Below are 25,171 nucleotides of genomic sequence, written 5' to 3' on the forward strand. Positions count from 1 at the left end.
GTGACTTCGGTAAACCAATCCTCAGTAGCCTTGTACATTTTATTCTGTTATTTAATCATAATTTTCAATGATTATACCACCCATCTACAAACATATGTTTGTAAACGTTGAAAAGCTGAAAACAAGAAAAATAAAACAAAACAGAAAAACAAACAGTTACACTGTCATCTAAAATACATTATTTACACCTGAATTTTATTATTTTAAAGGTGAGTCAATTATTAAATGGGACGGGTTAGACTGCAATGTCATACCATCTTATTTTTAGACCCGTCTAGTAATAATAACAGATACACATATAAGTTTATGCTTTTACCGATTTAAACTTGCACATATATTTTTTACAACTTTAAAATTAATCCTAAAGATGATGCGTGTACGAAGTCGGTATATTAAGTTTAGATTATTGATGTTTATGTATCAAGGCCCGTTTACTTTAACATCCTTGAGTGGTTAATTCGGGTACATTTTGCACTTACTACCCTTTTTAAGATTGTCCAAAATAACATATAACCGTCATGTTCGTATGTGTATGTATAAAAGTCAAAAATCGATCTATTTTGGTGAAATTACGTTGATGAAGAAGAAGTTTTCGGCCGACCATGACGGACTTGTTATACTTAATTAAATAGTGTTGTACGCAGACGACTAAGCTGAACAGTCGGAAATTTTACTGTGTTAATTTTACGACAAAGACTTGTGTTAATAGTGATTTGAATTCTGGTTTTCAGAATATTAACTTTTTTACTGTTGTTATTTGGTGTGTTTTAGTATTGTTGTTGTTGTCTTTGTTGTTGTTGTAATTAAGGAGTGTTCACTCAAAAATGGCTGACGTAAATATGGATACAAGTGAAGGAATAAATGAGGGTAATGAAGCTGATGAAGTTGAAAGGGATCAGAAGGCGGTGTTATACAGTGTTGAAGATACACCACCCTGGTATCTGTGCTTGCTACTTGGTTTTCAGGTAAATCTTTTACATGCATTTTCTCCAACCGACCCTCACTGCTGTGGGTTCGAATCCCGAAAGGGATTTTTTTTTTCATGTGAGGAATGTTGTTCTACTCAGGTGTCCGCTCGTGTCTTAAAATAATGCACAGAGGGGCACCCTAGGCCTTCCTCCACCAGTAAAGCTGGAATGTCGTCATATCACCTATACTGTGTTGGTGCTGCGTAAAACCCAACCAAAATCAAAGAAAATTCGTACTTCCGTCCTTGCGTGCAAACTTGAGCAGTAATTTGTGAAAGGCATAAAAAGGCAGCCTACATGTGAAATATGTAAGAATCTGCCAATGTTTCTATGACATTTTATTGGAAAATATTAAACAAATTGTTGATATGTAATAAAGGAATATTATTTGAGTGGATTTGAGAATTTGTAAAAGTTTAAAGGCCCATAAGGTCTCAAAAATGTTATTATCTTTATTATTCATTTTTTGTTTGTTTATGATATCCTGTTACAGTTTTCAAAGGTTTCTCATGGGCATAATAGATGAGCATTTATGTTGTGTTTTGGCAATTATTACAATTACAGTGATTAAAGGCCAAGTATGCCTCAGAAGCGAATAAATGTTTCCTTCTGTAAAAGGGGCAAATACGAGTTTGAGTTTATAACGTCTAATTTATGGTGTTAAAGAGCATGTTGAATGCATATCACCTGAAGAAAGTAGTGCTGAATGTGAAAATATTCTTCATAAAAGTAGGAAAATGTAAACAAACTAGTATTTTGACTTACTCATCACTAAAAAGCAACAGAAGAAAAAATTGGCTCAAGTAATTGGCCAATGAGTTACTTTTTGGAAAATATAAACGGACATCAAAACTAAAAAAGCCTTTGAAAGAAATAAAAGCATTTCTGATGCATTATGGACCTTTAAGTATTAGGTATAGATATAAAATACCACTTCGTTTGTATTTTGCTACGTTTGTCACAAATCACATTGGGTGCCATTTTCTTCAGCCTATAAGCATTTTAGTCTACCATTGCAACATTATCAAACACATATTTTCCTTTTCTTTTCAACATATTAATTTCGGAGACTTGCTGTGCCTTTAATGTACAAAGTCGTGTTACCCTCTTGCATTACATATTATCATAAATACAAAGCAGTGTGTTGTATTGAATTTCAACGACCTTGAACGTGCAATGAAAGGTTTCTTTTTCTCAATCATGAATTTCAAATAATTTGGCGTACATTTTTGTAAGCTTGTTTACATGTTATTTAAGCTGCGGACTGATTTACTTATTTACAGTTTGAAATACTTCAAATATTTACTATGACTTAAAATTGAAATTATATTAAGATCTAAATCAGGTTTCATTTCAAAGATATTGACAACAAGCAGTACTAGTACTTCCTTTTGTCGGTTTTTGAATTAAGGTACCTCCTCCAAAAAAGTAGTCCGTTTATATTTGGTATTAAACCGACATTCTATAGCTAAACTTGTATCAGAGTTTGGGAACCTTTTTGTTGAAAATGTGTTAGAGTCAAATAGTATACTTGATTCAACTTGTATCATAGTTTGGGGACCTTTCTGTTGAAAAAGTGTCAGAGTTAAATCATATACATATACATGCACTGTGCGGTAACTGGAGTGCAGGTATCAGTTACCCGCACTCCAGATAATGCCCGTTGATTGGTTCATTTTTGCTGGGGTTTACTTATTGTGACGGCAGAGAAAGGGAAGGGGGCAGAACTATTATATTCAAATGCTCGTTCATTGGTTAATTTTTTCTGGGGTTTCATATTATGACAACAGGGAATGTGCTGTCATGTTTGACTATGATACAAAAGAGAAAGAACACCAAAACACTCGGCAATCTGATTTATACTCGGGGGCTACGCCCCCTCGTACAAATCAGATAGCCTCGTGTTTCGGTGCTCTTTCTATTACATATACATGCACAGTGCGTTAACTGGAGTGCAGGTATTAGTTACCCGCACGGCAGGGCATGCCCATTGATTGGTTCATTTTGTCTGGGGTTTACATATTGTGACGACGGAGAAAGGGAAAGCGATAAAAATATCATATTCAGATGCTCGTTCATTGGTTACTTTTTTGTGGGGTTTCATATTGTGGTATCAGGGAACGTGTTTTTATATTTGACTATGATATAATAGAGAAAGAACATCAAAACACTCGGCAATCTGATTTATACGCCCCCCTCGTACAAATCAGATAGCCTCGTGTTTCGATGCTAGACCTATAGAAACTATAGAGCTATTCCGCCACAGACTGGAAAGAATGTTGATCGTATTGTACGTTACGTCAATTTAAAAATGGTACAGATATAATGCAACTTATAATAATCAATTGCATGAGGAAAAAGTGTAATGGTGGATATATATAGTCCACATGTTCTTTGCAATGTTATTTTGAAAACAGAAACAAAATGCGTAATTATTGACAATTCGCGGCACGCGGTAGGAATATTACGTCACCATATAAAATATAACATAATAATATTACGTTTATGAGATGGCTGTAGTACCTTAAAGTAAATTATTTTCTACATTCTTTGGTAGCTAGAATGCGTATACTTTTATCTTCAAAATATATGTTTGTCTACACAACTTATCAAACCGCCATGATTTTATCTACGTATTAACCTTTTTCGTAAATAAGAGTAACAAACATAAGTCATGCAAAAATTCAGTCGAAATAACTATCCTAAAATAAGTGGCGTACCAAATCGCAACTACTCGGCCCTTTCCGTCAGTCTTCGGATAAGTTATTATAGATAATAGCCGAGACAGTTCCGAGTGAGGGCGTACCCTTGACTTTCGTATTAGAAAAAAACAGATTATTTTGATTAGTTTATTTTTATTAGTTTATTGAATTGTTAAATGTGAATATTAAATATGTATTATTTTTTAAACTAGAAAAAAAAGACAACAACAACATTAATGCGGTTAAGTACATAGTGACATTGACTGTTGCGGGATCGATTTTCATTAATTAAGGCCAAAACATTTAATAATGTTTGAACTTTAAAGGCACATGATGCCTTTGAAATTATTAAGTTTTTTACTTTTGTAGAAAGGGCTAATACGAGCCACGTCACGACAAAACCAACATAGTGTGTTTGCGACCCAATTACAAGTAGAGAAACTGGTAGTGAACAGCATGGATCCTGATCAGACTGCGCGGATGCGCATTTATACATTTATACATACATTTATGCTTTCCATTTTTTCAGCATTATTTAACGGCTGTTGGAGCTATTATTTCCGTTCCTATACTGCTCAGCGGATTCTTCTGCATGGACAAAGATACCGTCGGAATCAGTGAATTAATTGGAACTATTTTCTTTGTATCCGGTATTGCTACGCTGCTCCAGACGACATTTGGAGTCAGGTACTATATTTTGTCTTACAATTCTTTTAAATTTACTCTTAGTTTTAAACAAGATTAATAAAATCAGTATAATTCTTCACCATAAACGACACACGAAGCAGTGACACAAGAATGTTCCGAGCGCTGCCGGAAATGACCGACATGTTGCGATTTGAGTCCGGTGGTAACAGAGTTTGATAAAAAAGAACGTTCATTTCTGTTTTTATTTCAGCTAATAGCTTTATCAAATAGTACACCGAGTTAACCAAGGGTCGAGTTGATCTTTTGCCTTGAGTCAAGGTGTCCCGCTTGGGGTATTTTAGCTAAAACAATAATAGTTTTACTTAATCTTTGTATAATAAGAAACGTTCATGTGTGTCATATTTCAATATTTACATCTGTTACTTGGAGCGACGTTCACAGTTGTCTTACTTCAATATTTACATCTGAATCAAGGAGCGACGCTCACATTTCTTTTATATTTTTTTCTTAAGCTTGTTGGTTACATATTATCTAGAGAGAAACGTTCACATTTGTTTCACTGTTCATTTGGAATCTTATTTCTGTTGCCTATTGTTCAAGTAGGAACGTTTACATTGGTTTGGTGTATTCTTATGCCTTGAGGTTTAAATACCTTCTATATAACGAGAAATGTTCACATTTGTTTAATCTTATATTTGCAGATTGCCTATTGTTGAAGGAGAAACGTTCATATTTGTTTAATCTTATATCTATAAATTACCTATTGTATAACGAGAAACGTTCACATTTGTTTAAGATTGCTTATTGTTCTAGGAGGAACGTTCACGTTTGTTTAATCTTATATATGTAAATTGCCTATTGTTCAAGAAGGAACGTTCTTATTTGTTTAATCTTATATTTGAAGATTGCCTATTGTTCAAGGAGGGACGTTCACATTTGTGACACCAACAATAGCAATCCTGCTTCAACCACAATGGGAATGCCCGTACACTAAAGCTAGAGAACAAAGTAACAATTTTATATATACTTACAAAGAAAAGTTTATTAGAGAATGTCTGTGAGATATTATTTATATTTTTAGTAAAACGAATGTTTAACTGTTCACATTCCATGTAATCTTTGAATGCTTTGTAACACCGCACTTTTGGGGTCAAGCACACTTTTGGGTGCCTTGTAACACCGCACTTTGGGGACAATTAAACGCACTTTGGGGTCCGACCCCAAAGTGCGGTACACACTTTCGGGTCAGATTTTGAACCCAGAGCGCGTAACACAGGTACATGTGCATTTTTAACATCAAACAAACGACTGCATTTTGGCGTAATAAAAACCCCATAGTTTTGGGGTCACATTTTGACACCAGAGTGTGTAACACAGGTACAAATGCATTTTTTTAACATCAAACAAACGACCGCACTTTGGCGTCATAAAAAACGAAGAATTTTGGCATATTATCTTATACCCCCTGGCGTCCGTCCGTCTGTCTGGGCGAACATTCAGTGGTCTATGAGCTTCATTCCGTCCATAACGTTAGTTAAAAGAAGAAGTAAATCCAATAAACCGAGTGGTTTATGTGGTAATTTTACTGGTTTATGGGGGAAAATACCAAATAAATATCAAAGAAAAAACACAAAAACCCCAAATGTTGGCACTTCCGTGTCCGTCCGTCCGTCCGTTAGCAATTTGGTTTCCAGGGCATAACTTAAGTTCCATTTGGCCCACAATATTCAAACTTCATAAGATGATTGTCCATATTGGGTAGATTTTTGGGTCACAAGGTCAAAGGTCAAGGTCACTATTACCTTAAAATGAAAAGGAGGATTGCTATTTGAAGGAATTAATACTTTATCTAATTCCCATGTCTTACAAATGCTTCATCCTTACTAAAAAAACACTTTCGGGCATATAATGTTCTGCCTAGCGGTGCTCTTGTTAACTTATGCAGATCCTCCTTTCTGAAGAGTATTTATTTTCAGTGAGGGGATGTGGGTTCAAACCCTACTTGGAGCATACTTTATAAAGAAATTTTTAGATTACAGGACAAAAAGTGCTAACTTAAGTTAAGGTTAAGAAAAAACATAAACAGGATATCTACCTTTTCTTTACAGATGGCACAGACGTGAATTTTACAGCTCTCGGCTTAGATGAAATAGGCAGTGACGGTCATAGGGAGATTTGGATGAAACGAATTAGAGAGGTGACATTTTATACATGTCATTGATTTCATTATAAGATAAAAATTGTCCCCAAGGGCGACAACTTGAATCCGGTCTTAAATGTAGTACAGTGTATTTCGATTTCTGATGCATAGATATTTTTAGACTAAATTTCATTCTAAATATGTACAAATGTATATCAAATCATCTGGTCATCTCTTAAGCATCGCTTAAAGAAGCATGGCTCCAGATTAATGCTTACTTTCATGGAAAGTTTGAAAACATGTTTGAAATTAAAATTTTGCGTAGTGAACATGGAAAAATATTTACAAATTGAAACGGTACATACAACCCACGTGAATAACCAAAAAGAGGTCAAAATACTAGTATGCAGAATAGCCCACACTGCGTTTGTCACGCAGCATAAATATGGCGATTAAAATTACAAAATCAGTCATTAATCGAACGTGTAAAATATTATTTACACTGTTTAACTTGAATATCTCATTTTTTGTGTATTTTTTCTCAAGTTCGATTTTCTTAAAATATTTTCGCTCATCTGGAGGCATGCAGATTTAAACAGTAATCTTTTTATTATATACTTATAAATGAAATATTGAGGAATATTGATGAAATAAAATGCGTATTTTCATTTCCCGTATTTTCACTGTAAAAATTTATTTTTCACTGGAGTGAAACATATTTTCCGTATTTTCACTGGTGTCTTGCCGGACTACTTTCTTTTTAATTCTGCCAGTACCCAAAATTTAAGGGAAAGTCTTTCAAATTTTATCGCAAAAAAAAAGAGAAAAATGTATATAATAAACAGAAAATTCAAGTTTTTTCTATAGATACATGATTTATTTTCATCTTGTGGCATGAAAATTACCATATTTCACTCGTGGCTACCGCCACTCATGAAATATTTATTTTCATACCACTCGATGAAAATAAATCATGTATTTATAGAAAAAACTTGAATATCCTCTATATATTGTTGGGTTAAGTCATCTATACACTGAGAGGATAATTAAAAATATATAAAATAATAAAAAGAGGATAAATAAGATAAAAACATGTTTAAGAGTATATTCTGATTTTTTTTCTAACGCTTTCCTATGTTTTTGTCTCGATTTTCCTTTTGTTTTAATTTTGTCTTATTTTCTTATAATAATGTTAACATAATTATTTAATCTTGGATGTATTTATTTTGTTAAATCATTTGTATCGCCAAAATCTGTACTGATGTCTAGCTAGCGGAGAGAATTACAATATGCTTTCAGTTCAATCCACTTTATCATGATATTGTAAAATCTTTCTGTATGTTGTGTAGCATTGTAAACCAAAAGTTAACAAAAAATGGCTTAAAGGTACATGATACTTAAGATACGATTTAATTTTACCTTCCTTAGAAGCGGCAAATGTGAGTTTAATAATATTAAAATAATGGTTTTAGACATGTTAGATGCTTATTTCCTGATGAAAGTAGCGCTGAATGTGAAATTATTCACAATAAAAGAAGCAATAAAGTAAACAAAGTAGTATTTTTACTTACTTGATAAGTCACTGTTACTGTACCAAAGCAAAATAGGATTCAGGATATTAGATAACGAGTAACTTTGGAAATTATAACAGGGCACTAAAAACGAAAAGTTTTTGAAAAATGAGATAGGATCATAGAGGCACAATGGGCCTTTAAAGACTTGCACGGAACAGCAACTTTTCACGGGTCCTGTATATCCACATGTGAACTCGTAACGTCGTTACACTTTCTAATTTTTGTATTAGTTTTCATTTTTGCTTAGCTTTAAAGGTACTAAAAAGATGCTAAACTATTATTAGCTAAAGTAGCATATATATCGTATATCCATACATCAAAGGAAGCCTACTTACTGAGTAATAACGAGCGTTTCGGTTGGTCAATCATTTTTGATTTGATCTGGATTATTTAAATTCTAACCCACTTTTCCATGACATCCCAGTTGAGTTAACATCTGTAAATAAAGTCATACGCTAAGGTGAAATACATTTCGTCTTGTCAAGTACACGTCTGTATTGATTATATATTTTTCTTGGAGGGTTTCAAAGTTAATTCCCACAAACTCGAAAATGTTAATTTTTTTATTGAAGATGTCATCTTTTCATGGCTGAAAGTCAATTTCTATATTTTACTTCAAACTAAGTGGGTCATTTTGACCGGTGCCTCGAGTACAAGAACCATTTCTTTAATTTAACACTTGAAAGAAAAATTTGTTTCATCTTTCTCACACACCTATTTTACATTTTCAGATTCAGGGAGCTATCATGGTGGCCTCAATATTTCAGGTCGTGATTGGTTTCAGTGGCATCATGGGACTCCTACTCCGGTTTATCGGTCCGCTGGCAATTACACCTACCATTGCGCTAATAGGAATATCTCTGTTTTCAGCCGGATCTTCGTTCGCCTCTCAACAATGGTGGATTGCTTTAACGTATGTATTTATTCTAAGATTAATACGCGGAAGTCAACAAGCTTTGACTTGCTCGGCTATAGACTACATGTGTATATTTAAAAGAAAATCAAATAAAAAGCAATTCAAGAATATATAGAATTCTGTTCCTATCAATGAATTTTCCAGTGTCATGTTCTAGTTTGGCGCCGCCATTTTCAATGTAACTTAACGGCGGGGTATTCCGATAATGGAACAATCGCAACTTTTCGTATTCATAATAATCGTCGATGGTTCCGAGTGAAAACGGAAGCGGTGCTTGAAATACCGAATGACACTTTTAAAACAGAAAAAATGAACGATTTTTAACCGACATTATTTACAATTAGTCTGGTTCCCTCGGAACCTATAGTAAGGGGAAGAAACTCCAGAAAACCTCTGATTTACAATCACTGTTTTCTATGTATTTGTTAGTGTTTATTAAGTGAAATTTTAACAATCAAGAATCCCAAAGGAAGCGACCGTATGGATAAACAAGCAGACAATCTTTTGTCCGATTCCATTTGCTTATCTGGGTGATTGTCGTTTTTTAAGATGATGACTTAATTTTTCATTTTTTTCCACAGACACTTGGGGTTTGGAACTCAAAACGCCTTTAAAATCCAAATAAAATGCATATTTGTCAATCCCAGCACATGTACTGATCATATATATCAAAAAAACTTAATATAAGCCGTTTTGAAAAAAAATCACATTTCAACATCTATAATAATACACAAGATAAAAATGTTCGCCGGAAAAAATCCGCACCCCTACCGTCATAATCACCATGTATTTTAATCCATTTCCAATATTTTCACATAATCCTTTGGTCCATCGACACAGAAGATATAATTCTTCACGATGATGGTCAATTTTAAACTTCAACGGTAATATAAACAACGCAACAGCCGAAATAAACATCAATATTCTCGCCGTTTTTTTTTCAACGACAAAAACTTTCGATAAATTCAATGGACCAGACGGCTATGAACGAAGCTATCCGATTATGTGGCCCCAGCTTTGCCGTGTGCAAAATGCGCAGCGCTTTTAAGTTTGGGAACCACATAATCGGATAGCTTCGTTCATAGCCGTCTGGTCCATTGAATTTATCGAAAGTTTTTGTCGTTGAAAAAAAAACGGCGAGAATATTGATGTTTATTTCGGCTGTTGCGTTGTTTATATTACCGTTGAAGTTTAAAATTGACCATCATCGTGAAGAATTATATCTTCTGTGTCGATGGACCAAAGGATTATGTGAAAATATTGGAAATGGATTAAAATACATGGTGATTATGACGGTAGGGGTGCGGATTTTTTCCGGCGAACATTTTTATCTTGTGTATTATTATAGATGTTGAAATATGATTTTTTTTCAAAACGGCATATATTAAGATTTTTTGATATATATGATCAGTACATGTCCTGGGATTGACAAATATGCATTTTATTTGGATTTTAAAGGCGTTTTGAGCTCCAAACCCCAAGCGTCTGTGTTTTTTTCTGGTTATTTTTCAGCACGATGTTTTTGATAACAGTTTTCAGTCAGTACATGAGAAACGTAAACGTGCCGTGTTTCAGCATTACAAAAGAGAAAGGTTGTTCGAAAACTAAACTCCCCATCTTTAGTTTATTTCCGGTAAGTGCCTTAACTATTTCCGGTTAGAATATAGCCCGTGTTGAGATAAGAAAAAGCTCAAAAACTTCCAATTTAATAAAAACAAAACCAAGCTCATATCTATGATATTAACAATTAATTGTCAACACTTACGTTTCCCTTAATGACAACAGCACTGCAACACTAGCTTTCGGTATATCCAGCTATTGCACAATTTCATAGCAAAATGTATCTAAAATCACCTGCAAATTTTAGAACACTGCTTAATTCCAGTAGAAATAAATCCATAAACACTTCCTGTGAATAACTAAAACTCCACGTGAGTCCGCGAAACTTAAGGCCCTTGAAATAAGGAAATAAATAAACCCCGCAAAAATGTGTTAAAATTCAGTCGACACAAATTTCGATACATTAAACTTTACAATCAGTTTAAATCTCTTATAAAAACAAATACTGTCGTTTGCTCGATGTTATGCATGACAGGTGTCAAAAGATGATTATGTGAAATAGACATCATTTTAAGTTATTTTCTTTCTATAAAAACACGTGGTCAAACATAATTTAAATATCAGCTGTTAATACATATTAATTATGCTGCAGAATCATTACACTAAATACACTTATTAAAATAAAAGAAAACATTAGATGGTTATTCTTTTTTATGTATTGTGAATGTTCTCAGTAAATGACTTGCTATGTTCGTATTGCCGTTTTTACAAATGTTAATTGTTTATATATCTTATGTTTGTATCATGTATGATGCACTGAGAGAAATAAAGAATTTGAATTTGAATTTGAAAAAAAAAATTCGGTTACCATTTACCGTTCGAGATTCTGCCAAAGACAATACATATATGATAAAAGGCATATTCATGTCACCATTGGCTTTTTCTGGAAAGCTTACACTCGATAGAATATTTAATGTTGTTTTTTATTTTGTTCGGGCACCGTGATTGTAATTATAAATCACATTTCAATAAAAGGCCATCATTAGTTTTAATGAATTGTTGGTAGTTTTGCATCTGTTCACAATTTCCGTCTTTTATGTTTGCATTTTGTAATTACAACATGTAGATATATTCTATATGTGGTATATATTATATTAAGGAATTAATTCAGAATGTTTTATGATTTGATTTTGTTTTATATAATATTGTTTAAATTTAAATGCAAATATGTGTACGATATCATTTTTTTTTCATATATCATCAAAAGGTTTTACTAGCTATGATTATATCGTGGGTTATATGTGCTATCCTCACGGCTACAGACGTCTTACCGAACGACCCAAATAAGTGGGGCTACAGTGCCCGTACCGATATACAAATTGATGTTTTACAGAAATCAAAATGGTTCCGGTTTCCGTATCCAGGTGAATTAAGTTATATTTTTCTTTTTGTTTGTTTTTGTTTTGATTTTGTTTATTATACTTAGTTGACAGTGTGAACATGTTTCTTATATCCACAATATTAGTAAAAAAGGTTCGTTAATTCAGCCCAGCTTTTAACCTTTTCACTAGGAATAAATATATTTTTTACGAGCATGCTCCCCGAAGGGAGACAAATAGTCGTCCCTTTATCCGTCCGTCCTGTAAACACTGTGTACTTTGTTCGGGACATAACACTAAAACTACAAGAGATATCAACAAGAAACTACTTCATTGTGTTCAAAACCTATTTGGGAATCATCACCCGGTTCGGCCGGCTCTTGTCTATTTTTGTGCGTTGGCGTTATAAGAGTAAATTTATATGAAATTTATTTTTAATACACATTTTGTTTTGTTTCAAGGGCAGTGGGGTCTTCCTACTGTGAGCACAGCCAGCGTATTTGGAATGCTTGCAGGAGTTCTTGCCTCCATGGTTGAATCTGTGGGCGACTATTACGCATGTGCGAGATTGTCTGGAGCCCCGCCTCCTCCGACCCATGCTATAAATAGAGGCATAGGAATTGAGGGAATTGGATGCATTTTGGCTGGAGCATGGGGTTCCGGAAATGGAACAACTTCTTACAGTGAGAATATCGGGGCGATAGGAATTACTAAGGTATGAACTGAAACTATTAAATTAATATGAACTAGCCAATCAAATGCGCAGGGATACGATAAGAACGCTCTTTATATATACTATGAATAATCGAATAATCAAGCAGCATGTACTGTAGGCACATCTCATTCTGAAAAATGGTACACATCGTTTTATTTAGTTATATTTTCTGTGTTTATAGGTTGGCAGTGTTCGGGTGGTCCAGGTAGGAGGTATTGTCATGGTGGTTTTAGGCTGCCTGGGCAAGTTCGGAGCTCTATTTGCTACCATACCAGGTCCTGTGATTGGAGGAATGTTCATGATCACATTTGGTAAACAAATCGTTTTATCAGCGCATAAATAATTTCGCCCTGAAATGATAACCTCATCAGAGTTGTCACTGGGTTCCAGTGTCATACTTACTATTGTATTTGAAGTCTCTTTTTATTTCTAAATATAAAGTAAAAAAATGATTACAAATCTATTTCGTGTTTTATGAGACAGCGTTGCCTAGTGGTTAACTTGGAATACTTGCTTTTAATGACAAGGTGCATGCGTAGTTGAAAACAAGACAGTTAAAGTGGACATAATTCTGAAAGCACTTTTTTGGAGTTATGCCCCTTTTTACAAAATTGGTTGTATTTAACAAACGAGCGCGTTAACCCAGCATGTGATGCCATTGTTTACTTCTATGGTCTTAAGAAACTTGTTAATTTTCGTGTAAAACAAAGGAAATTTCTGTAAAGCATGCACTTGTTTAATAAATTTAATAACTGTCTTACTTTCAGGTATGGTAACGGCGGTTGGCTTATCAAACTTACAATACGTCGATTTAAATTCTTCAAGAAATATCTTCATCCTAGGTGTGTCTATATTTTTCGGGTTTAGCATGCCGGAATGGATGGGTAGAAACCAAGATGCTGTCGACACTGGTAAAGTTGTGTGCCTTTTTTTTAGCTTAATGTAGGGATTCTATTAAGGTTACTTCGACATAACAGGACTCGAAAATATTTTTTCGAGATATGTGTACAATTAAATGAAGGCCTTAATCAAAAACTTGTGTGCAAACTTTTCAGATCATTTGCTTTAACACTTTCAGAATAATATTTTTATTGTGCAAAATGACTATTTAAATGCTGATTAGTAAAGCCAGGCTAAGAATTGCATAAAAATCGATTACCTGAACCAAATTGTTCTTCCGTTGCTTTTTCAGCAATTATGCACAGCTTTAGAAATTTTGTAACTTATATGGAAGTCAAAATACTTCCCTGTTTACAATTTATTACTTTAATCACAAATAGTTTCACATTCAGAGCTAATTTCCTTAGGTGATAAGCATGCACCTAGCTTGTACTTAAACCATTATCTAAATGTTATAAAAACTATCTAATTATATTTTTAAGAATAAGACAATTATTTGTTTCGGAAGAAAATTGCCTTTAGGTTTAATATTTCTATCAGGAGCAGAACAATTGGGAGTATATAACGTAGCCTCAATTTCGGATTAAAAGACCATTGAAGAAAAAAAACTTCTTTGAAAAATTGGTTGTGATAGCGGATTTGTCGTGAAAACGGGGTAGTCGTAAGGCGGGGCTCTACTGACACGAAATTAACGTGCATGTGATTGTTTTTCAGGGAATGACATAGTTGATCAAATATTAACTGTATTGCTAAGCACGAGTATGTTTGTGGGCGGCACAATAGGATTAGTTTTGGATAACACGATTCCAGGTAATTCTTCGTTCTTTTTAGTTAACCCAGCTTTCCGCAGAAAAATGTTTTTGTTGTCTTTTTTTGTTTTTATTTGTAGTAAAACATTAAATACCTCAGTCGAACCTGAAACGGTTTGGAATAGTAAAATTTCTGATGCAAAATTCCCTGTAAAAAGTAAGTGCAAATATCCAGTACATCATTATTTTGTCCTGAATTATACTCGTATTATTTCTTTCTATGGCTCGGTCTTTTTCGGCATTCTTCGCTTGTATTTGTTGTGGAAATCTACGAATATGTACTAATCATAGATATGATCTTAATTATTTGGATATTTATTGCGTTTTTGGATTGTCTGTGTTTGAAACAATTTGAATACAACAAAGTAGTGTGTTGTAACTGGGTGAACACCATCTCAGTATATACCATGGATTATCCTGAGGGCACGATTAGACGATCATATAGTGCAAGTGAACTGATGAGATTTCGTTCACTCCCTAGGCAATGGATTATACCTAATCAAGAAGTATTGTCAAAATTAAAATATCTAGGAATATTAAACTTTAGAAGAGCGCGAGCAGGGACTAAAACACACAATGGACACCGAAGAATTAAAAAGCAAACTTGTGTAAATCTCTCAAATTTTATATATCCAAAACGATGTAATACTCTAAGCAATTTTACAGAGAATGTTACCTGCTTGACTGTAAATTGCCGATCATTAGTCAGAAAAGATGTACTTGTTGGACAACTGCTCCGTGAACAGAAAGTTGACATTGCAATTCTGACCGAAACCTGGTATTCTGATGAAAAACAATATCAATTTGAGACCTCGGATCTGAACCAAAATGGTTACAAAATCAGTGTTTCAAACCGTTAAAACAGAATTGGCGGTGGTGTTGCCCTTACATGTCGTAGTGGTGTTAACATGCGTAGACTGCTTTCCGGTGCAAAATCAAGCTTTGAGTACGGAGTGAGGCAATTAATCTTCAAAAGCATTACAATTCACTGTGTTGGTATATATAGACCTCCATCTGTGGCAACACCAAATCAATTTGTGACAGAATTCTTTCCGTTCCTAGAAGACATAGTTCCGAAGTATTTAAATCTACTGATTATGGGAGATTTTAACGTACACATTCATGATGACAGTAGCGCTGTTTCAGAGTTCAATAATTCCCTGTTTGCTCTCGGTTTGCTACAACATGTTGACTTTCCAACACATGTGCACGGCCATAGTCTTGATCTAGTGATCACCGAACTCGCAAATGGCGTTGATCTACTCTCATGTGAACCAGGTCCGTTTTTGTCAGACCACTGTGCTGTTAAAGTAGTCACGAGGGTAAAAAAGGAGAACATTGTGAGCAAATCTATTTCTTTCCGGCACTTTAAAGATATGGACAACGAGGGTTTCGCTAACGACCTTAATCAAATGACAATATGTACTGATTCTGTGGAAAATTTTGTTGACCAGTTTGAGACTGAGATCGAGAAACTACTTAATACACATGCACCTATGAAAGAGAAAATTCAAATATGTAGAGCACCGAAGCCCTGGTTCAGTGAAAGTATTATGTCCCTGAAACGAGTGATGCGTCGATCAGAGAGACTTTGGCGCAAACATCGCACCCAAGGACTATGAAATTTATAAGTCCGCACTTCACAAATATCACTATGAACTTAGAAATGTGAAACAATTAACACTTAGTCAGAATGTAATTGAATCAAAAGGTAACTCTAAAAAGCTTTATCAGTTTGTGAAAGATCTTACCGGAAGCAAGTCAGAAAACCCAATGCCACCCGTAGAAGATGAAAACACCCTTGCGAATAAATTCGCAGACCATTTTATGGACAAGATCAAGAAGATACGCGAGTCTCTGAAAGATTTTGAAAACTATAAACCTTTGGTCAAAGACGTACCACCGTTTGGATCTTTCGAAAGTCTTACAGAGGATGAGATTAAAATGCTCATAAGTCAGTTACAAACTAAATCTTGTGAGCTTGACATTCTGCCCACCAAAGTATTGAAATCATTTCTCAACGAACTTTTGCCTACGATTACCCAGCTCGTGAATCTTTCTCTGACGCAAGGTGTTTTTCCAGCTAAATGGAAAAAGGCAATAGTCAGGCCTCTGTTGAAAAAATCTGGTCTTGAACTCACATTTGCCAACTATCGACCCGTCAGCAACTTGTCATTCTTGTCCAAATTGATTGAAAAAGCCGCCCTTCATCGACTAAATAAACATGTAAACGGAAACGATCTCCTTCCAACGAATCAGTCGGCCTATCGTCAGTTTCACTCCTGTGAGTCAGCCCTTCTTAGACTCGTAAACGACATTCTTGATGCAATGGAGCATCAAGAGGTCACTGCACTGATAGCTCTAGATTTAAGTGCTGCTTTTGATACTGTCGACCATAACATACTGTTAAATGTTCTTGAAAGTCAATATGGCGTCTTTGGATCTGCGCTGGAATGGATAGATTCATATTTGAGGCCGCGTAGCTGTCGAGTGAGTGTTAACTCGAATGTGTCATCAGAACGGGAACTTGACTGTAGTGTCCCCCAGGGAAGCTGTTTGGGCCCTTGGCTCTACTTGACGTACGCAGGAACTATCTTTGACATTGTACCTCCCTCCATTTCCGTGCACGGATTTGCCGACGACCACGTTGCAAATAAACGTTTTAAACCATCACCTACCGCAGAAGCAAGCGCAATTCAGGACCTCCAGGACTGTGCAGTGCATATAAATGATTGGATGAACAGCAACAAGTTAAAAATGAACAATTCAAAGACAGAGTTTATTCTTTTCGGAAGTCGTCCACAGCTGAATAAGTGTAACACCAAAGAAATCAATATATGTGGTAATGTTATTGAATCACAACATTGTATACGGTATCTTGGTGCTTTCGGGGCTTTTGTCTCATCAAGTGTCAAAACGAACCTTAAGATCATCTGAATCCTCTGTTGGTTGTTATGTTGTTCCTTTTAATAAGAAGAGGGCTTTTTCTGACAGAGCTTTTAGCACGACAGGACCAAAATTGTGGAATGAACTACCTATTAATATGAGAAAATGTGAATCTGTTGAAATTTTCAAAAGACAACTAAAATTATCATTTTACTTAAAGGACTTTTTTGCACTTTTTTAAGTGACGCTGAAGGCATTGTCTGTTCCTAATTGTTTTGTGCATGTTTGTATATTTCTATCAGTTTTTATTATTTTCATTGTACAATAATATAATAAAGTCTAGCCCATGTGTTATCATGTGCAGGCGTGCAGTAGTGTAGATTGTTACATGTTGGTGGGGATTGACCCAATCACTGTGACCGTCGCACTGCTGGGAGTATTGTGTATGGTAGCACTGGGAGTAGCACATATAAGGTATATAGCTGTACAACGCCATTGAATATGTATTCTATATGTATAAATAGGCGTTAAATCAAGTTTTCAAGTTTTTAAGTTTTTTTTTCTTTGGAATGCTTAATACTGCAAAATGTGTAGCTCATCCGATGATATATTAAGAATTCATAAGTTTAACCTATCTTTCAATAACAACAACTTCCAACAAAACACGCGTGGTAGTTGAGTGATTTTTACATAATTTAACAAAGGCATATTTTTTAAAGGGCCTCTTCCTAATCGAAATTTTTCTTTTAAATCATAGATCTTTCCCCCGATATGTTACTTACGAAAGCTTTTCTTACTTCCTAAAATAGCAAATTTTGCGGTAATTCTTCCCAAAATCAAAAAGGCTAAGGCCTTTTCCCAAGTACGCGATAAAAACCACAGTAGGTCTGTAATATTTATATAACATAGATCTGTCAATGCATTCTACACTATTTCAGGAACGGACGAAGAAAGGGGTATAAGGAAGTGGCGAAAATTGACACAGGATAGTGACGGCCCAACTGGTGGTTCTAGAATGCATATATACGACATTCCTCTCATACAAAACTGCCTTAATAAAGTGACTTTATTTAGGTATATTCCTTTCTGTCCGTCGTTTCTAAAAAAAGCGACGCATGCACAGAGCAAATATGAGAAAGGAGGAGTTCCGGTTGCGATGTATGGGGTAGAAAATCCGGCAGTTGATGTTACGGAAGAGTATAATACAAAAATATGAGTGCTGGTGAAAATTAAAATGGCTACACAGAACGTGATACGGTGTTAAAAAAGACAAATAATTTCTGCTTCAAAAGCTATACATGTATAAGAAAATATTGTGTGATATTTTTCATGTGTCATAGTATGATATCTTTGAAACGTTTTCTAAAGTTTATACATACTCTAACCGACATGTACACTTTTTCACTGCAATGCTTCCCCGCCTAAAAAAATTCTAACATCGGCCAATATCGTAAAAAATCGGTCATTTCCGGAATGTTAATTTTTCAAAATCTTCGGTTACCGTTTGTAATCGGAATTTAGATCATAGCGATAACGTTTGAGTGATTGTTAATAAGCCAATGCCCAAGATTTTGAAAAAATATAACGTTCCGGAAATAACCGATTTGCTACGATATTGGCCGATGTTAGATTTTTTTGGCAGTAAAGCATTATTCAAAATAATTCATAACACATTGACAGCTGGAATTCTTAATAACACGATGCCTATACCACGTGACATTCTGGGATCAAACAGTACAATAGACGCGGTGCAGAAAAAAATCACGTGATATATGCACTGATTGTGAATTCAATTCATTTCATCTTCTGGAAAGCCTACACATTTTGTAAATAGACATAACATAAGGTGTTTTTTAATATTTTTTTTTTCATTTTTTAGCTAAATATTTAAATATTAATTATTTTTTAATAAAGGGATTTATTAATCTGCATTGATATTTGTCTAAGTATTCATGTTTATTATATACATTGTACTTATAAATGAAATATTGAGAAATATTGATGAAATAGATTGCGTATTTTCATTTTCCGTATAATTTCACTTTAAAAATATATATTTTTCACTGCAATGAAACATATTTGGTGTCTTGCCGGACTACTTTCTACTACGTTCAGCAAATATATCAAATTTAAGCGGAAGTCTTTCAAATTGTATTTTGTGGTATGAAAATTAATATATTTCACTCGTGGCCACTGCCAGTCATTAAATATATTTTTTTTCACACCACTCGATGAAAATAAATCCTATATTTATGATACATTTATCACATTCCATAATAGTTCTAGATAAACATTGATAGATGTTCTTCATAGTGACCAGTGTCTGTATCGTTCCCCTCAGTAGATCATTTGCCTCTTTACAACAACTGGACTATTTTTTTCAAAAATTGAAAACTTAGTAATGAATTTAACCACTCAAGACAAAGTTAACCACCCAAAGATTTGAGCCGCGTCACGACAAAACCAACATAATGGGTTTGCGACCAGCATGGATCCAGACCAGCTTGCGCATCCGCTCAGTTTGATCAGGATCCATGCTGTTCGCTATCAGTTTCTCTACTTGTAATAGGGTTTGTAAGCGAACATCATGGATCCTGATCAGACTGCGCGGATGCACAGGCTGGTCTGGATCCATGCTGGTCGCAAAGTCATTATGTTGGTTTTGTCGTGACGCGGCTAATTTGTTAACCAACGGGTGTTGCTTTGCAGAAGTTGTATCTTACACCCTTTCATAGCTGGTAAAGATCCTATATGTTGTAATCAAAGTGGTAAACCACATTAAGTGAAATTATATATAAGTACATAATTATGCAAATAAAACAACTTTCAAACATCGAAGAATATGTAAAATATGTACTGCAAATATTTTTGCATATTATATGTAATCATTAAAATATATGCATTCATATATGCATTCATATTTTTATTACCTCCCTTTATTTACATGAAATGTTAAATTCGGTAATATCTTTATAAATAATGCTTTTTGGAACCTACAATATTGATAAATCTTAATTTGTGCATCATAATGTATTTATGATTTAAAACCATGGCAAAAATGTGTTACACAAGATCTTTAACTCTAATGTTCATTTGAAACGTAAAAATGAAGGTATTACGCTCGCTTCACTCTATTTTTAATTACAATGTGACCAAAAAGCATGCAAAGATATTCCGCATATTTAAAGTAGTTTACTCTGTATTCATTTATTACGTGACAACGAAGATATTCCGCATAGTTATTAATACTACAACTAGTGATGGAAATCAGATGAAATGTGTCCCAATCGATCATCGGTTTAATCAGATGGGACATAATCGATAACTATTCGAATAAAGTCGCGTTAAAAAGAAATAGGGAAGTAACATTTCTTCCCAAGGCACTTGATTATATTCAGTAACATGAACTTCATTTAGCACTTTTCAACACAGTTTTAACATTATATAGTCATAATTTAACGAAATAGATTTTTTTTTCAATTGATGTCAAATAATATTTTTACATTCACATCACATTATATTACTATTGTTTACATCACTTATTGATCCTGTTCAACTCCAAATTGTCTCTAAGATGATTTTTTTGCGATCGGCGAGGTGTTCCTTAAAGAAAATTACCGTCAGAATTAGTTCTCTTTGATACTTTAAACATTTTCGACGACGCGGAACAAATTTTTATGAATCGATTATAGTCGCTTTACATAACAGTAACTGATTATCGGCGACTTGCGACAATCTACAACATTCAATGAAACGACAACTCTTACATCACTAATCAGTCAATACTGTACTAGTTACCTCCCTTTGTTAAGATTTTGAATAAGATCATTTAAAGTCACTTGATTTATTTTTTGCAATATTTTGCAAGTTTCTTTCATTCTAACACGCACACAGGGTCAACCTCTTTTAAATAGTATTACAAACACCCGGTTCTTTTTTCGCGTAGGAGTTACTCTCAAGCTTCCCTCATTATTTTAACTTGACTAAATTTTCATCATCAAACGCTACAATTTTTAAATTTCTATTCATCAACATGCCTCAAGTTACATGTACACAATTCAAAATGTGAAACTATAATACTGTTCATCTGCATGTTTGTTGTTATTTACACAATAAGATTGTAAGATGATATCTGATTATCAAACGGTTTAATTAGGTATTATACATATTTCTTCAATGTTATCGCAGGGACTTATCTGCCTGTTACATGGAAATATTTGGTAAGGTCATAGGGACATTTCTACATGCAAACGTACCTGCGCGAAAATATTTTTTTGGCGTTGATATTCAAATCTGTTTTTGTTTGGTAAATATATACATGTATTCGAGTGCAACAATTTAACTAAAAGCTACGTTTGATTTCTATGCATTTACTTTTTTACCTTTCTTTTAAATAAAGATATTTTCCAAACATATCAAATTTGTTACATACAATTTCATTGCAATATAAGAGGCTTGGCTGAGTGGTTTACGCGTCGGATTAATAATCTTAGGATCGCTAGCCAGTGGATTCAAATCCCGTCAGAGGCAAGTCGTGTCTCCATGAGCAAGACACTTTACACCCATTAATTCTATCCAGAAAGGGATCTTCAAGTGTGTCTATTAGCTTATAAGGTTCTTTCACAATCGAACTAATTTTACGGAACTCCACTGAGGTTCAACAGCCTTATAGTATTGAATTTAATTTCTTACGTAGATCAGTTTTGGCACTTAGAACAGAAAGATATGCAAAAGACTATTGCGAAATATTCTCAGATATAAACTGAAAATTGTATTTGTCTGCTATTGTTAGCCCGACTTGAGTAAAAAGCGTTGCAACGCTTTTCAATTTTAGATCTTTAGTCACATTCAGGATGATTTTCTGGATAAACGGAGTAAGTGAATGATCTGAAATTTTGCAAACACGTTAGTGGTCTAGACCTATATCAAATGGAACATTTATCTCGCAAAAATATTTCCAGTCCCCTCATGTCAAAAAATCACACTGGATTCACTGTCAATTATGTTTAAACTAATGAAATTTAATGAAACCGTTATTGCAATTGATGTTTCAAGAAACATTGATACTTGAGGACTTCTTCCGGTAGTCAAACCATTCTTATGCAGTTAAGAATCATACATTCTTAAAATAATGCCCTATATAAATATGCTATGGCAACATTTTTAAAGGAATATTTTAACGAATACATTAAGAGAATTTTTTTTATCAAAACTTTAATAAGATTAGGGATAGAATTTCAGAAGCTTGCCAAGTTGCCACCCAGACAGGCGATCGGGGTCAGACTGCAAAAGATGGGCCGTACATGTGTACGCTATCAACTTACAAACTTTACGGATATATTAGCATATAAATTCGATAATCGTTTACTTCTGATTTTATCGTTATTAACCGTTTTATATGTCAAAATTTCGGATAATTACGGATTAAATTTATTTTGACTGTGGGTTAGATTTGAAGGTGTACGGTGAGTTTCACAGTGAGGTGATAATTAGTTAAATGTATCTGTACGACAGAGTTCGGACAATGTGTACACGATATTATCAGAAATAGAATATGAACAAAAGTGTCAGTTTTCCTTCACACGTTGTCACAATCCTCAAAATGCTTGACAACATCTTCGGAAGATAACGGCCTTAATTACGGGAAAAAAATATTACCACCCATAAATTATATATTAAGTTACTGTTTTACTTTAATATTTGTATAGGAAATGAAATATCAAAAAAGAAATAATCTTGAAGTTCAATTTTAATTGCTTTTTCCATAGGGCAACTTAATGTGGAACTATGAATTTTCGAATTGAATGGGTGTCCACGGACTCGCATAATATACAGTCCCGTACACCTCCGTATCTCAAGTTTCCCGTATTCTACCCGTATATTAATGATATACGGAATTTCGTACAGTTCCGTATATCCATATACATGTATTTTGCTTGATCAGTCAAATTTTAATAAAATATAAAATAGATTGAATGGGTGTCCACGAACTCCGTACATCTCCGTATTTCAAGTTTTCCGTATTTTACCCGTCGGGTTATCGGAGAAAAATTCGGAAACCATGATGTGTCGTAAGATGAATTCTCATTTGTGATACCACTGGTAATATAGGTAAATATATGACAAGTGAGTTGTGAGAAAGTTAGTAGAACAGGATCAAACTTATCGAATCCTTCATCCTTAAAGAAAAGAAAAGAAGCCAGTCCAAATCGTTTCTATATAGCATTTATATGGACAGCTTAGCAGGCCATTAGTAGCGAGGTGCCCGCCGTTCTTCTAACCACCACCACCACCAACAACAACAACAATAACAACAACAACATCAATGACAAAAAGCGCCCTATTTTCAAGTCTTATTAAGAAACGGATTGACACATTCACTAACAAAAGATTCAGAGTTTACTGTTAAAAAAAACTTTGAATTACTGAGACCACCTACTTGTCTTTTATTATCTATCCTTAGGCTTTCAAATGCTTCCACACTTGTTTCTTATTTTCGTGTACTTTCTCCAGCACGTGCTCGCGTGAACATACATGTATGTCGTCTGCGACGAGCTCGATGTAAATCTCTATAATTGAAAAATTATTGTCCTATATTTCATATAGACATGTGAAAATGTTATCAGGTAATGTTTTTATCAGTTTTCATCAAAGATGTTCTTTATCTGTCAGTTTATCAATAAACGAGGTCTGCGCACATTTAGATCTTTTGTGGAAAATCGTTATGTACGCATAACCGTTACAAAATTACAATTTTGATGATCTTTAACTTGAAAAATAAGATAAATGATAATAAAATTGACAAACTTTGATTCTTGCACAATGACAGGACACACGTAGTGGCTTTAGGAGACTGTCACTTTTAATTTCGTTTTAACGCCGTTTTAATTGGGCTAATTTGTGATCCACGGTAACATTTTTACGTCCGTATTTTATAATCATATTGATGTAAATGAGTCTATGAATAGATACTAAATAATTTTGATAGATGTAACTGGAAACATGTGTAGGTGACTCGCACCAAGAGACAAGATGGTATTTATACCCCTTTCTTTCCTAGAAGCAAGTGCATATTGTTTTACACGGGTCGTTATGTCCGTCCGTTCGTAATCAGACCTTGCAAGATCAAGAAGTAGAACTTAGCCACATGCCGACGATGACCCCTTTTTAATGTGTAGTCAGTGTGTCAAAGGTCAAGGTCGAGATGGTTGAATGTCAGACGTTATGTTGAATACGTAATGTAAAAGAACAGAATGTCAAGGTCACAGTGACTATGATAGCAGTTAAGATTGTTTTAAAGATAACAAATTTGTCAGTTGGGCATACATGATACACAGACATTTCTTGTTTTAGCTTCAGTTGCTAAGGATCGAACCCCAGACCCTTGGAAACCTGTTGGTCACGGTGCTACAGATAAACACTGTCTAATGAGAGTTACACCTAACATATTAACATTTACGACAAAGATCTATCTATTTCAATAACAAATATAACAATTCAGACAACAATAATGATGATGATGATGAAAATAATAATAATAATAATAATAATGATAATAATGATGATAATAATAATGATGATGATGATGATGATGATGATGATGATGATGATGATGATGATGAATAGAAGCATTATAATAATAACAATAATATAAATTTTTATCATTATATTATCATAATGATAATGACTATCATAATATATATTATTATTATTATTATTATTATTATTATTATTGTTATTGTTATTGTTATTGTTATTATTATTATATCAAAGTCACTGATTTTGCTTACACATTAAAAAAATACATTGTGAAATATTTTTAAACAATGCTGAAATTAACTCTGTTTATAATAATCATATTGGTATATATCTGTAATATAATATAGTACAAATTTGACATCAAATGTATAGTTTACCATATTTTCACATTAACGTACTATTTATTACCTTTACATTTGACCTTCGATTCTAGAT

The 25,171-nt window shown here is 34.0% G+C and overlaps 1 protein-coding gene across 1 annotated transcript; it reads left to right on the plus strand.

Moving 5' to 3' along the window:
* The first annotated feature begins 473 nt into the window (after positions 1 to 473).
* LOC132747558 (solute carrier family 23 member 1-like) lies at positions 474 to 20,105 on the plus strand. Its single transcript, XM_060736968.1, has 12 exons — positions 474 to 965; positions 4,200 to 4,357; positions 5,223 to 5,326; positions 6,427 to 6,515; positions 8,764 to 8,945; positions 10,461 to 10,581; positions 11,776 to 11,932; positions 12,349 to 12,602; positions 12,784 to 12,913; positions 13,370 to 13,513; positions 14,217 to 14,312; positions 18,136 to 20,105. Exons 1-12 carry the CDS (start codon positions 825 to 827, stop codon positions 18,411 to 18,413), a joined length of 1,854 nt encoding a protein of 617 aa, XP_060592951.1. The 5' UTR covers positions 474 to 824; the 3' UTR covers positions 18,414 to 20,105.
* The last annotated feature ends 5,066 nt before the right edge of the window (positions 20,106 to 25,171 follow it).

The sequence above is a fragment of the Ruditapes philippinarum genome, unplaced genomic scaffold (assembly GCF_026571515.1).
Source record: "Ruditapes philippinarum isolate M1 unplaced genomic scaffold, ASM2657151v2 ctg205_1_1_1_1, whole genome shotgun sequence".
Lineage (NCBI taxonomy): Eukaryota > Metazoa > Mollusca > Bivalvia > Venerida > Veneridae > Ruditapes > Ruditapes philippinarum.